General features: G+C 33.8%; 1 protein-coding gene across 2 annotated transcripts in view; it reads left to right on the forward strand.

Annotated features, from left to right (window-relative positions):
* The window catches only part of LOC148172750 (uncharacterized), a 59,720-nt gene that overhangs the window by 12,610 nt on the left and 33,650 nt on the right, over nt 1-13,460 (forward strand). The window contains exon 1 of one of the 2 annotated variants that reach the window (XM_088038232.1): nt 4,058-4,403. The exons of the other annotated variant lie outside the window; for it this stretch is intronic. Within the exon in view, the coding sequence (XP_087894358.1) occupies nt 4,355-4,403 (49 nt within the window). The 5' untranslated portion in view covers nt 4,058-4,354. Of the gene's footprint in view, nt 1-4,057; nt 4,404-13,460 lie in introns of those variants that run through there. 2 annotated transcript variants of the gene reach the window in all.

The raw sequence follows: 13,460 nt of genomic DNA on the forward strand, positions 1-13,460 counted from the left end.
GTTGCAAATTATATGACAATTTGTTACAAAATCGAAGATTATGGCATACAAATAAATGCTTAAAAAGTTACAATAAAAACCAACTCTTTGTATAAAATCTGAGACAATATTTTATCTTTATGTTTCTCATTAACATGTTGTTTGTCCTTCGCTGGATTTAATGAACACCTGAAATATCGAGTAAGTTGGTTCCACTTGTCAGTTTAATTTTTTTGTGCACATTAATAAAATTTATAACGAATATTATAATCTTTTGTTCAAATTGCTTATCGAAAAATCTCTCCTTGATGTAATCTTTACATGACTAAAGAAACGAATTATTATCAAGTTCATGCAATTTTTTGTTCAATAAAAACGGTTTCTTCTAATTTTAATTAAATGTTACAACTGAGTGGTATTTAGTTTCATGTAGAGAAAAAGTTTTTGTAAAATGCCAATCTCAATGTAAATCAAACAGTGTAAAGCTGCATATTGATTCATGTGGCACTCCTACCTTTACTAAAGATTAGTGCAAATTATAGTTTTGCATAGCATTTATAAATTTTACAGTCTAACTTGTTCTGCTGCTTGGAAATAATAATTTTTCTTTAGTTTGTGAGGACTTTCCAATCAATCCAAGGAACAGACAGAATGGAAGAGCTTAATTCTTTTTTTACTAGGAAGTATTTGGGCAATTTAAAAAAGTTGTAATAACTAGTGTTATGTCTACTTAATTACAGAAATTATACAGATCGTACCTACTTATTTTTTTCTTTTTAATGCAACTGACGTTCACATTTTTTTTACTTAATGAACATATAATCGCATCTAAAATTGTAACTAATTCGACTCAGGTAAAAATAATTTCGATTTTGCTAAAGAACTTTTCTTTTGATGGAGACCTAGTTTTCAGAGCTGTAGCTCTGTTTTTAGCAATACCTAGTTTCTTTTACTGTATTTATTTTTATTTAAATAATCCGGTTTCTTACCTCTGTTTAAATTTTCATGCCGTGTTTCACAAATCACGCTGCCGAGCCCATGGAAAGTGGTGTTTTAAGCTCGTGTCTCCACTGACAGCTTGTTATGCGCCAATATTATGCAATATACAATATTCGTATTAAAAGTCTTCAATCATCGTAAAAACGACCAAAACCGTACAATATTAATATTAATAAAGCTGACTAATGGTGGTAAACTGGATCTCCTCAAGAACTTGTTGAAATTAAAAACTAGTTACATAATTCTCAGTAAGATATTATGAGAGAATAGTTAAGATAATTCCAACGAAAGGTAAAATGCAATGGAAAGTTTACGGGTATAATAGTCATCAACGGTAACGTTTTTTGCTAAAACCTTGATGGTGAGGATATTCCGAAGAAATTATGACGATGGTTCAATAACTGAGAATGTGGTCCAAAGTACAGACAGTTGGACTTTGACTGCTATTCCGCGGATTATTATAAGGCAGGAAGATTTAGCAGGAATCATCTTTGACGTCATAAGTGCAATGTCGAAACAACATTATAATGACATGTTATCATATTTACACACACCCACGAAGAAGATTCGAGGGAAGAACAGCAATGTTTCCTTTAAAGATGTCGAGTCATTTAAAGCAACAAATTTATTTATTATACTTCCTGAATAACAATTGTTTAATTGCTAATGTGCACTTAATCATCATAATTCTGATTTCGTCCAATTATACAAAATTTGTTGTCTCATCGTGATTCATGACTTATGATGACATATCACTGGAAGAGGACAACCAGAAATTCTCTTATTGTCACGGTGGATTTAGTGAGATGAGTTTTTTTTAATTTTTGGATGCATAAAGTTAGTAAATTTGGATTAATCATATGTGCGCTATCTTTTATAGAAGCAACTTGTACAATTTTATATTGCGCTGCTTTTTATTTCCCTAGACAAACAAATTACAATATCAATTTAACACGTGTCTTGTTGAAGAATCCATGTCGACGTGTTTAAATAGGTTTAGTTCGTAAATTATCCCTGAACCTTAATTCAGTCATAGAAATAATTGGATAATTAAAAGTTATACCGATTCAAAATTGATACTATCTTACATCTTTATTGATTGTTGTTGATCGGGGATTTTCCAGGCGTTCTTTGGTGCCTTTTTTACCTTCTGGAAACCCCGACACTTACGCAAAATCATTACAAATGTATGATTTAATTTACGATATATTTTTCCATGCAAACCAGTTTTATAATGCACCTGAGACTAATGATAACAACATCGTTTGGATTTCCAGAGCTACTCACCCATTGGAATCACTGCAATAAATCAACACGCAAAAAAGGTCAAGTCACACACCCGTCAAAATATCGACACTTTCGTAATAGTTTACTCTAAAAATGTTGAAATCAATGGTATCATCGCCGCAGAAATGATTAAAAGCCCGTGATTTTGCAATTCAATAAATCGCATGTTTTTGAATTTATTCAGTGTTCCAATAATTTGGTTACTTTGCAAAAACGTTTCTGTGTCGCAAGGTTTAAATGCCAAACGAGTCATTAAAATATCTCTTTGAAGTAATATTTTGTTTTGTCGTTATGTTGTGATACTATTATGTTATTGAAGTACGTTTTCAAGTAGCGTTTTATTGCAGTGTTGTTCACTTGAGATAATAAAAGTTGTAGAGGCCTGAAATTTGCTTGGAACAAGCGTACTGTATGTATGCAAATTTTGATACTTAGAAAGTAATAATCAACGGGAAAAATAAAGGAAGACAGACCATCCAAGGACGCCAAAAATATCGCAGCAAATTAATCATGCATACTTAAGTAATTTTATTCATTAATTTGTCTTTCTCTTTATTGCTTAATCCTGCAACCACTAGGAACTGACTTCTAAATAGCTGTATACACTCAAATAAATCAGTCGTTTTTGCAGAATACTAATTTGGTAAAAATTAGATATAATTAAATTAGTCAATCTTATCTCGCGTGAAGTGAATACAAATACACAGTGGAATTATTTCAGGCAAAATAAAAATAAATGATTCAACATTACGTTACTTGTTGACAAGTTTCTGAAGACGTTAATCGCACTTAGAATCGACGTGATAAGTGTAATTATTGATAAGCTATTCGTTAACTTAAATGCTAATTAAAAAGACATAAAAATTTTATTTATATGGAGCTATTGCCACTGAAGGATTTGTTTTTCAAATTTTAGCAATTTGCGTTGTTATCTTATCTAACTGGATTTTAATAATCAGTATGGAAATATTTTTCCAAAAATCCTTTTTTGCACTGTGCGTCATTCGTTCAGGTTTACAGCAAAAACAATAAACTGTTTAAATTTTTTCTTCGATAAACGGTTATGATTGTTTTTACAATAATGTTGCTGTGAACAACAAATAAACGATCAAGTTTTGTTATTCAATCAATTTAAATTTTATACTTTTACCTCATTTTTGATAAGATTAGCTTTAATGGTCTGACTTTAACAGCAAAGAAGGATTTTATATTTTTTGGTTATTGAATCTAGTATCATTCTTGCTCGTCTTTTTCCTCTTTTTACCATGTCGATCCAATTTTTGCGTCGTCGCAAGGTTAATCGAATTCCAACTTCGAATAAGTTTTATGGAAGGTTGTGACACATTTTTCGAAACCGGCCTTTATTACTAAGCTCAGACTAAACTTTGTACTCATCGTGGTCAAGTCAAAGGTGTTAGAACAGTCTATTAACCAACCTGACGAAATTGTTTCTTTTGAAAAAAGATTTTTTGCTTCCAACCACATGCTTGTACCCATTCGCCATCCTTTCAACCTCTTCAGGTACGAAAGCAATTAATTCTTTCATTTGGTCTTCGGCTGCGTGTGGCTAATAGCCCGAAAAATTCCTTCAGTCGGTTTCGCAGGCCGTCGATACAAAAGGTCAACTGAACCAATAATAAAACCCCTACTTCCCTGTCCAACCTTACAGGGCGTTAATTCACTTAACACGTCTTAATTCGTCGTCTAATTTCGCACAAACAATGTCAACAACAAGCCAATATGTAAACACTGACCTCGCGTTATGAAGATACACGCGACTGCGCCACTCACCTGTACGCGAACGCCCCAGCATTCGTAAAGTCGCCGGTAAGCGAGCTGGTCACAAATTTCATCTCTTTTAACCGGCTTAAGTCGTCAAGTTCAACCAATCGAGAGGCGACTTAACCCCGTCACGTGACGGGGACACGAAATTTTTTCGAAAGGAGCGACAAACACACGCGTTAAAAGTGAAGCTTTTTGAGGGTGGTAGTTCTTAAAATTTTTGGTCTTATGGCTTTTAGTGTGTGCTTCGAAATTTTCGACATTTTAAGGTAGTGCGATTATTTACTACTGTAAATAAATCGTCACAATGTGTAGTTCAAGCAGTTGTACCCCTTCTTATTACGAATACAATCCTGGTAAGTTCAAAAGCTAAAATACAAGTTTTTGTGGCGACGAGCAGGATCGAAATTAAAAATGCTATTATTAGTTTTATCGTGGAATGGAATAACCCTTCCTTATCTTATCGCCACGTTCAAGGAGGCAATTGACAAAAGTGTTTCTGGTCAGGAAGAAGCTTTTCTCGGGAAATTTGAGCTTTGCACACTCCAGATAGAAACGTCGCCCTCGTCAATGCAAAAACAACTATTCTATCTAAAAAAGTCAAATATAAAATTACTGCAAGGTCGTCATATCCGCGGAACGCTTGGTTTCCTGCGATTTAAATTTTTCCAATTGTTGCACTCAGAAAAAACGATTTTACTAAATGTCAACAGTTACATAATGCGAATATTTAGATTGTACCGTGCTTGATAAGATAACTCATCTTTTCACCTGCAGCAACCTCTCTGCAAACAAATGTGAACAGGTAATTAGTCATTATGCCATCTTCAAGTTATCGTCGACCTTACTCCTTTTCGTTTCCGTAAATAATTTTTTTGTCAACCAGAGATGGTCCATCAAACTGCTCACGACAAGAGAGTCCTTGAAGTGGGCATAAAAAATTCCAAAGTTTGAAGAACTTTTTTCGCGTTTTTCTATCGACTTGCTCTAGATCTTACTCTGAAAATATTTACTCTGTTTGTTTTCGTTCTTATCATCAGCTTATGTCAGTCTTGAATGCGTCTTGAGCCAGACAGAGGGTATATAAAAATAGTCGTAATATTTTTTCTAGTTTTATTGTTCTAAAAATAATTGACTTTGATTCAGGAAAAATAAATTATTTATGGACGTCTAATGTGTTTATAAGCAATGTCAAGGATTTTATTATTCATGCGTAACAGGTTTGCTTCCTTCCATGAGTGATTTCGAGGAGAAATTTTGAAGGAAACATTTTGTTTTTGGTGCTTGTTTGACCACTTGACCATTTCTTTCTGGAAAATATTAATTACGATAAATGCACGTGGAGTTCTCACTTTTGTTGTTTTGCACACTGTCATCATTATCTATCGTGTAAATACATGCATGTGTAATGTACTTACTAAGTAATTTAGCCATCCATTTGAAAATTGAACTCAGATTAAAAATCCAAGGAAACAAAACGTGAAAAATAGAAATTCTCCTCATTATTACGTCTCATAAAGTAATCACCAAGCAGTCTGAAGTTAATTTACTAGGAACAAATCAAGCAAATGAAGTGGTTTAATAAAACCATTAACATCACCAGGAGCTATATTTATAATTTATTATGTATTTATTCACATAAAGTTTTATAGTTTTAAACTTCCTTCATTTTCGAATAAAATCTGCGAGTGATATTGCTAGTGATAACACACCACTTATCGGTAAAAAAAGTACGTACTACTAGTAATTTCCATGTGCATGGAAAACGCAAAAATCCTTGAACACAAACCGTCGCAAACTTTGATAAAATCCCTAGACAGAAAACCGCGAAAAACGAACCTTGAGCTCTGCAACAAAAAGATGAAATGAGTCACATGAAATACAAATTTGTTCGTGAATTTTAGAAGTTCATTATACTCTAATAATCCTAAAATAACATAATGTATGCGAACGTCAGAGTTGATATTACAACTAGCAGTTATGTCATGTTTGTTCTTTTTCTTGCGCTTTCTTCTCTTCGCTCGAAATTTTTCAACGTTTTTTCCCCGGCAATGCAAGCTGCTTCTTTTTCTCCTCATTTGAAATTTTTACTGCCATACACGGCATGGAATGCATCGATTTTAGGCCACCAATTATAAATTCAGAGCCGCGCCGACATGTCTTGCACTCTGGACCAGTTTGATGCATCTTTGACGTAACCAGCTTTTCAACATTGGTCCAAAGTGGTTTTAACCGAGATTTGGATCAAGTTGGAAAACTGAGGTCGGTCTCGCTTCGTGCGATTTATTCGCCATTTTTCTGAATAAAAAATTATTGGCGTTACATAAGCAGCCTTGAGAGTTTTAGGAAAAATGCGTCTTGTAATTGTTTTTCAAATTGTAAATCAGACTGCTGATTTACGGAGGAGCAAATGTGAACTGTTTGTGGAAGATAACGTCACGAAATAATTACGAGGATCAAAGATCATCTCTTTGCATCCGTTAGTCACACCTGAAGTTTGCGAGGGCAAAGTGCGGTGCCGGTGATGCGGCGAATCGTGTTGAATTCTTCATAGACACACCTCGTAATCTATAAATCATAATTGGATGACGTGCAAAAATTTTATGAATTATTTATTTTTAAGTAATAGATCCATGAGAAAACAGAAATATTGTCAAAAACTAACTGTGTTTCGAAGAACAAAGTGAAACAAATGGGCACAAAATACAAAAATAACTGCATTAATTGAAGTGTTTTCGTTGGTCGAACATTTTTTTTATTTCTATGAATTTTTTGCGACAACGCAGACCCCATAATAATGTCTGGGCGTGACCAAGAAGTCGGCAGGAAATTCGCCTAAATTGGTATAACAATGTACCATCAAAAAATCGACCACGAAACAATTTCAGTCATTTCAGTCTTTAACTCTTCGCTGTTGGTTCCGGATGTTTTCAACCTTGAAAACAGAGCTCTCACGAATTTGCAACACATTACCATTAAAAAATCCACGAACTGCTTTTATCACTCACTCCAAATCGATAATGCATAGCGCAGCAAAAATAATTATCTTAAAACGTCAATAACGTTTCAGAAAAAGGCGAATTTTACGGTTGTTATGTGACTGGACTATTAAAAAAATCCGTTGCTTGGTTGTTAATTGATTAATTTATATTTTGACATTGATCAGTCAAGTCGTTGAAAGCGAAATGATTGAATCTAGGAAGAGAATTGGGAAGTTCTTGCTCAAGCTTCCGGAAGGATTTTTCCCCAAGTATCGTTGCGATATCAAAGAATTATCTTCCGAGGTTGGATCAAGTGAGAAAAAGAAATACCGTAAACCACACTTCGTGGAAGATGAACTAAAAGTTCCGACACCGCCCCCGTTTCCTTACCACCTTCTTAATCTTAGCGAGGAAAAATCTTTAATGCCAATCGTAACTCTTGAAGATCTAGCGAAAATTAAACTGAAGAAGGTATCTTCTCATTCTTCGGTAAGGACCCCCATCGGCGACATGATGACGATCCTCCAGAAGCGGTACATGGTGATGCACTCCCCGACGCCCCGAAAACTCTTCGACGTAGACCTAAATGATTAAACTCCACTTTTTTGAAACCGAATCTGATAAGCGCGAAGTCGCAAAACGTGTTCTGGGACCTGTATGCTTCAATCTTCAATAAAATCCTGAAAGTGATGTGTTCATGCTTGAGTGTCTTACCATAAGGTATAATTTTGCGCCATGCCAGATTATGGGTTCGAATCACCGCACTTGTACGCAGGAAAAGAATGGTAACTTGCGAAATCTAACCGCGAAATTAGAATAATGCTGCTAAAATGTCGCAACCGCCGTTTGGACTTGACAAAGAAATATAAGCTGTGGTCAATTAAAATGGCGACCTAGAACTCGATAGAATCGATCTTGCATGCCTGAAAGTAAACAGATGAAAAAAATCGTAATGTCGACCCGTTTCATTCGCATAAGCTTGCGAGTTATGATGCACATTGTTTGGCTTTAGATAATTTCTAAAGTAAATTGTGACGTTGTACTGACAGACAATCAATTCTGTTAGAGAGTTCTTGTTAAAAGAATATTTTAGACGACTTAAGGTGTGATGTGTTAATAACTCATAATATCATCTTCATATCTTTTTAGAATTTCTTGATTATATGTTTACAACAAATAACATAGCTGCACAATAGAATTTTATCATTCATTTTTTAAATCGTAATTATCAATATCCCTTAATTTCAAAAATTTATTTTGCTGTTAAGCCCTTAAGCCGAGTTTTGACTTAGATTATCTCTTCAGTTTTCTATGAATATAAACTGTCGCTTGTATTCCATGTCAACTAGAGATGACACCAAACTAACGTAGATGAGGGAGAGTTATCAGATTGGAATAATTAGCAGTGCCTTTGTCCGTAGGTAATCATTAACAAAAACTTGATGAATATGTCATTGCACGTTTTCCTGTGAAACCGCTTGCGTTTATGTAAACGATGTGGTGGTGTAGGAAGCCTCCCGATTCATGTAAATAAAATTTGTTGTGTTTAACCATGCACAGGATGATGCAAATGTAAAATCGGTGATTGTTCATACTAAAATTTACTACTTTTCTGGCAGCTTACGGTTTAATTTAATTATACATTTATAAACTTTTCTTCTAAACGAACGTCATTCTATTAAGCCGAAAGATAAGTAAAAGTGTACGTTTATTTATTTTTAGTTTATGACTATGATGAATTATTTATAGCACACTGTGATTTAATGAAGTCCAATAAAACGAGGATTTTTAAATTAGATTTTTTGTATCAACTACGTTAAAAATTAAATCGATACAATAACCCATTTAAATCGGCGTTTGATTAAAGGCTGCTTACCTAAATGGGCGAATAGATAAAAATGAGCTCTTAAAAGGAACAGTCATTAGACAGAAAGTTCTTTTCATAAAACCACGTAGGTATATTTTTCATGGACGACTTCCTTTATGTTAAATAGGTAGGTAATTCAAATTATTAGTTCCAGTTTGTAGGTATTCACCGCTTTTCTATTTATGGATTAGTCAAGTATGGGACATTTAATTGATACTATTATATTGTTATCAAATCGCAATGACATCTTTCGTGTTTATCTACAAAAACACAAAAAAATTCCACGGGAGATTTTGTTTTTACCGGTTTATAGTTCTGATTTTTAAATTTTCCGGTAGCTATTAGGCCGACAAAACATTGTCAATACCGGGAAACCATAATGTATGTAAATTTGTTTTTTGCCTGCGGCAAAACGTTTTTTCTTTATCAAAATGATTCATTAGCTAAGATTTACTTCCATTTTTGCCGGCGTATCCAATCCCCTAATTATCGGCGAAAGTAAAATAAATCTTTTGTGACCTTATTGTTAAACTGCACCTGCAATTCGAAATCACGTTTCGCGTACACAACTTTCAAGGAAACTCGAAAGAATATCTGCGTCACTTAAATAGTGGTATCTTCTTCATTAGCATACTGAAAAAAATCGGAAATTTTTGTTTACGTTAACTGAAAAGTCATGTTATTGGAAAGATTCAAAATCTGTGATTTTTCCTTGAAACAACTATCACTAATTTCAATTTGTCCGGGAAAGAACCACAGGTGTGGTCTTTTTTGAATGGCTGTCACCCAGGAAGTTTGTAAAAAATCTCCTTCAATGTAAGGTTTTAATTAACCGACGCGAGAATGATGAAGCGGCAGCATCAAAACCGATTTTATTACGTAAGGCAAAAAAGAGAGGTTGCTGGCTTATTGACTTGTAGGAGCGTTGAAATCTCCGGTCACATTGCGGTATTTACTCTCGCTGTAGCACGCATTTCGCGTGTTAGCATTGTCTTATTAATAGATGATAATTCAAGGTTTATAAATTAATCTACGATTAATTAAGAACGCGCTGATGCAAGCTCAGAAATTATAGATTTGTCTGACAAAAAAAGAATAGACAAGGTGAGAACTATTATTGTGAAAATTATTACGTTTGTTCTTGCATACATAATTCCGATGGTTGTTACAAATTTCTTGTATGATCAGAATCATAAATCGCGTTATGGTTTAATTACAATTTATCATGTTTTGACGTCCACATTCTGTTGCTGATAAATTTGTTTTCTAAAACCTTGTGCGGGGCAGCTGTCCCATTAACCTATTAGAATTAAAATTGCCAGTATCAATCACAATCGTACAGTCGCTCATAAACTATCAATTCCTGCTAAAGAAATTGCGGGATATTTTACCAGAGCTTTCGATAAAGAGATTACGTGAAATGTTTTATTGATTTATTCTTGAAGTGACTCATTCTCTCTTTCGCTTTAACTTAATTGGCGTAAATTAGAGATGCCGATTTGTTTTCTTGTTGGTTTAGGTATCGAACGAGTTTTACTACGTAGCGTAATCAATCAAACTTATCATATCAGCGTCACCTTAGTTAGCCACTTCCTACTGTTGTTTATGTTTTGAAAATTCGATACAGCAACATGTGATTTCTTGTAAATTGAAATGTCAATAATGTTTGATTTCTGAAATGTAAATTTTGTGGTTTATTGATCTGACGTTTCTGGTCCTATGGAAAATAACTTTGATATTTGAGTGATGCCTGTCATTGCTGTTTTGAAAAACAACAATAAGTTTGGATCAAGGAACTTTCAGTAATGCTTTTTAAAATCAGTATGTTTTCATCATTTTATTATTTTTCACTACTAGTTTGAGAACATAGAATTTGATCGCTTGCTTTCGAAATGTGAATATTTTTTTTTACAAGTAGATCAAGAAATGCGTAGTTTGGGTTGCCTACGGTAAGCTAAATAATTTATGGGGATGAAAATTAACGTCATGTAGGTATACGTCATAAATAACGGTGTCTTATCGGTTTTAGGGTAAAACTTTTATTTAACAATTACAAATAGCGATACTTATATTTTGTGCTAGTGCTAAAGTACAGGAAGTAAACATGTATACTTATTTTCTTGGTATCTAACTACTATCTATCTTCCATAAACTTGGAGAACAAGTGTGGTCAAACCGCTAGTGTCATTGTTATTGCTAGATAAATTCATCATGAACCGAAACATGGATAAAGTATGAGAAAAAGTTTTAGATGAGGTCATATTCTAGAAGATTATCTACTGATAAATGACACAAATGTTGAACTTATTTTGATAAGCATCGAATTTACTTGAACTATGAACAAAATAAAATATTTTTATTAAGATTAGTCGTTTGGATTTTCTTGTTTTTTTGTTGTTATTATCAAAACCTTAACCAGAACACGGGCAGAAAATATGAGTACTTCTCATTTATAAACCTGACTCACTCGCTTTGTATGTTAATCCGAATTTTAATATAAGGTCTTTTGAATTAATAGATTTGGAGAATGATGGATCACTTTAAATAAATCGCTTTTTGATTTTCAGATTAGTTTGTCACAGCCACTTGGCGTAATATACCATTTCATGAAAGTGTGGTCGTTTCGTGAAGCGATGACATTATCTGCTCGCCTGTTTTGATACAAAACTTTAACAATTAGTCAGCAATGTTTACGTCTAATTTTTTTATTTATTTATCTATAGGTAGGTTATGAGTGTTTTTGCAACATTCGCTTCTTCACAGAACCCGAGAGAATCACATTGAATTTCAGGGGATTTTAGGGACTTCTTACAATTGTTAAAAAATCTTTGAAAATTCGAAAGAGCTCGAGATGAACTCGTTGGTGCTCTTTTAGGATGATTTGAAGCACATTGTGGATATTAAGTATAATAATTTTTTTCTTCTAATTCCGTCTCGTCTCTCAATCAGTTTGTAGTTAACTACACTCATTTACTAACGATTTAATTAACCATTTCAAGTCATTACCTTTTTATCTTTTACACCTTCCTTCACGAAGACAACCGTCATTAAACGTCTCCTTTTTTGAATCCTGTTACCAATTCTGTCCTTAATCGATGTCTGGTAAGATAAAACAAAAACTGAAAGAAAGTTGTTTTATTAGAAGTTTCAAAGAAGACCGTAAATTTTACGAGGGCAGCGACCTGAATGATCAACCCTTATGTGAAGCTGACACAGATTAGTCAAGAAAAACGGTTACGTAAAAGAAAGTGCCTATGAATATTAATAGTTATTTAAAGTCAATTTTTATTGCAAACAATAATCGCTCTATTGTTAAATTTGGTCGGAAATGTTTAACTGCGGTGCAATTAATTTACCACACCGTTGAAAATTCGTAATAAATAAACCTTGGTGGGTATATTTCTGAATGCAAATCAAGTTGTCTTATTTAAAAGTTGCAGATAATATTATAATAGCGTTATTACAATATCTCATATTCAACATTATCAATTTCCATTGCAAACCAGAAAAGCAATTATTATGTCAAGGCTATGTAACATCAAGCATCTCTTCTTCCTCAGTTCATTTTAATTTTCTAATTGTCTTCATTTTAAGAGCCAATTTGTCCTTGTTCAGTGCACTTGATCCGATTTCTATTCTTTGTTCCTTCCGCGTATTGAAGCTGGCCTTAATTTCCACAATAGTTGAAAGTTGAAAACAGATGTACATGATATAATCCGTTACGCTATTTAAACACGGTTTTATTATTTAATTTGAAACTATCTTTAAGGAAATTGTTACCATAGCGTTCAACTGGAGGGCTTCCCACAATTATCTCGATTCCGTCCTTCAATTTATTAAGAAGTCGTTTTGTTAAGTAACCCTGATTTAACCACTTTATTTGTCGCTGAAATAAATTACAAGAAACCGTGACGAATACCAATGACTCCAATCAGAGGATAAGAGCAGAAAGTGAAAAAAATTAAAGCATTCTTTACGTAATGTTGAGATTGTTCTGCTAACGATGCGGTGGAGAAATTAATAAATGTTTACCTTCTTAGCAAAGCCTCAATGTCAAGGTAGGAGAGGATGTGTAAAGTGATGAGTCGGATAAATTGAAGGTTTTTTAAGGGGATAGAATATTTAAGTTTAAAGACGTATTTTTAATTTTAGAACTAAGAAATAACATTGACTTTTCATGATACTATAAAGCAAACTTTGTTCTGTCTAAAGCTACCTACACTTTTTTATTTCAGTCTGACCGCACCATTGCAAACACTGCTCCTTTCTTTCTTCCTCTCAAATTTACGCAATTTGTTCCCCCGTTTGTTCAAGTTCAAGTTCAACTCTCACGCGATTTTCTTATGCACTTCCCTTCCTTCCTTTCCGCCTTTCGCTTTCTATACCATTTTCTGGCCTCGTTCGTTTTGACTTCCAAATTACCGTCATTTCCTAACATAAAAACGCCAATTAACGGACATATTTGGACTCCTTGTATCACACAGCTATTTACGGTTACGGAAACATGGAATTCACGGCGATAAAATATGCAAATTTAATTTTTGTGTTTAAAGCATGTACATCGT

Source organism: Gnatocerus cornutus, chromosome 6 (genome assembly GCF_029298725.1).
Source record: "Gnatocerus cornutus isolate USDA-ARS CGAHR chromosome 6, icGnaCorn1.1, whole genome shotgun sequence".
NCBI classification, from domain to species: domain Eukaryota; kingdom Metazoa; phylum Arthropoda; class Insecta; order Coleoptera; family Tenebrionidae; genus Gnatocerus; species Gnatocerus cornutus.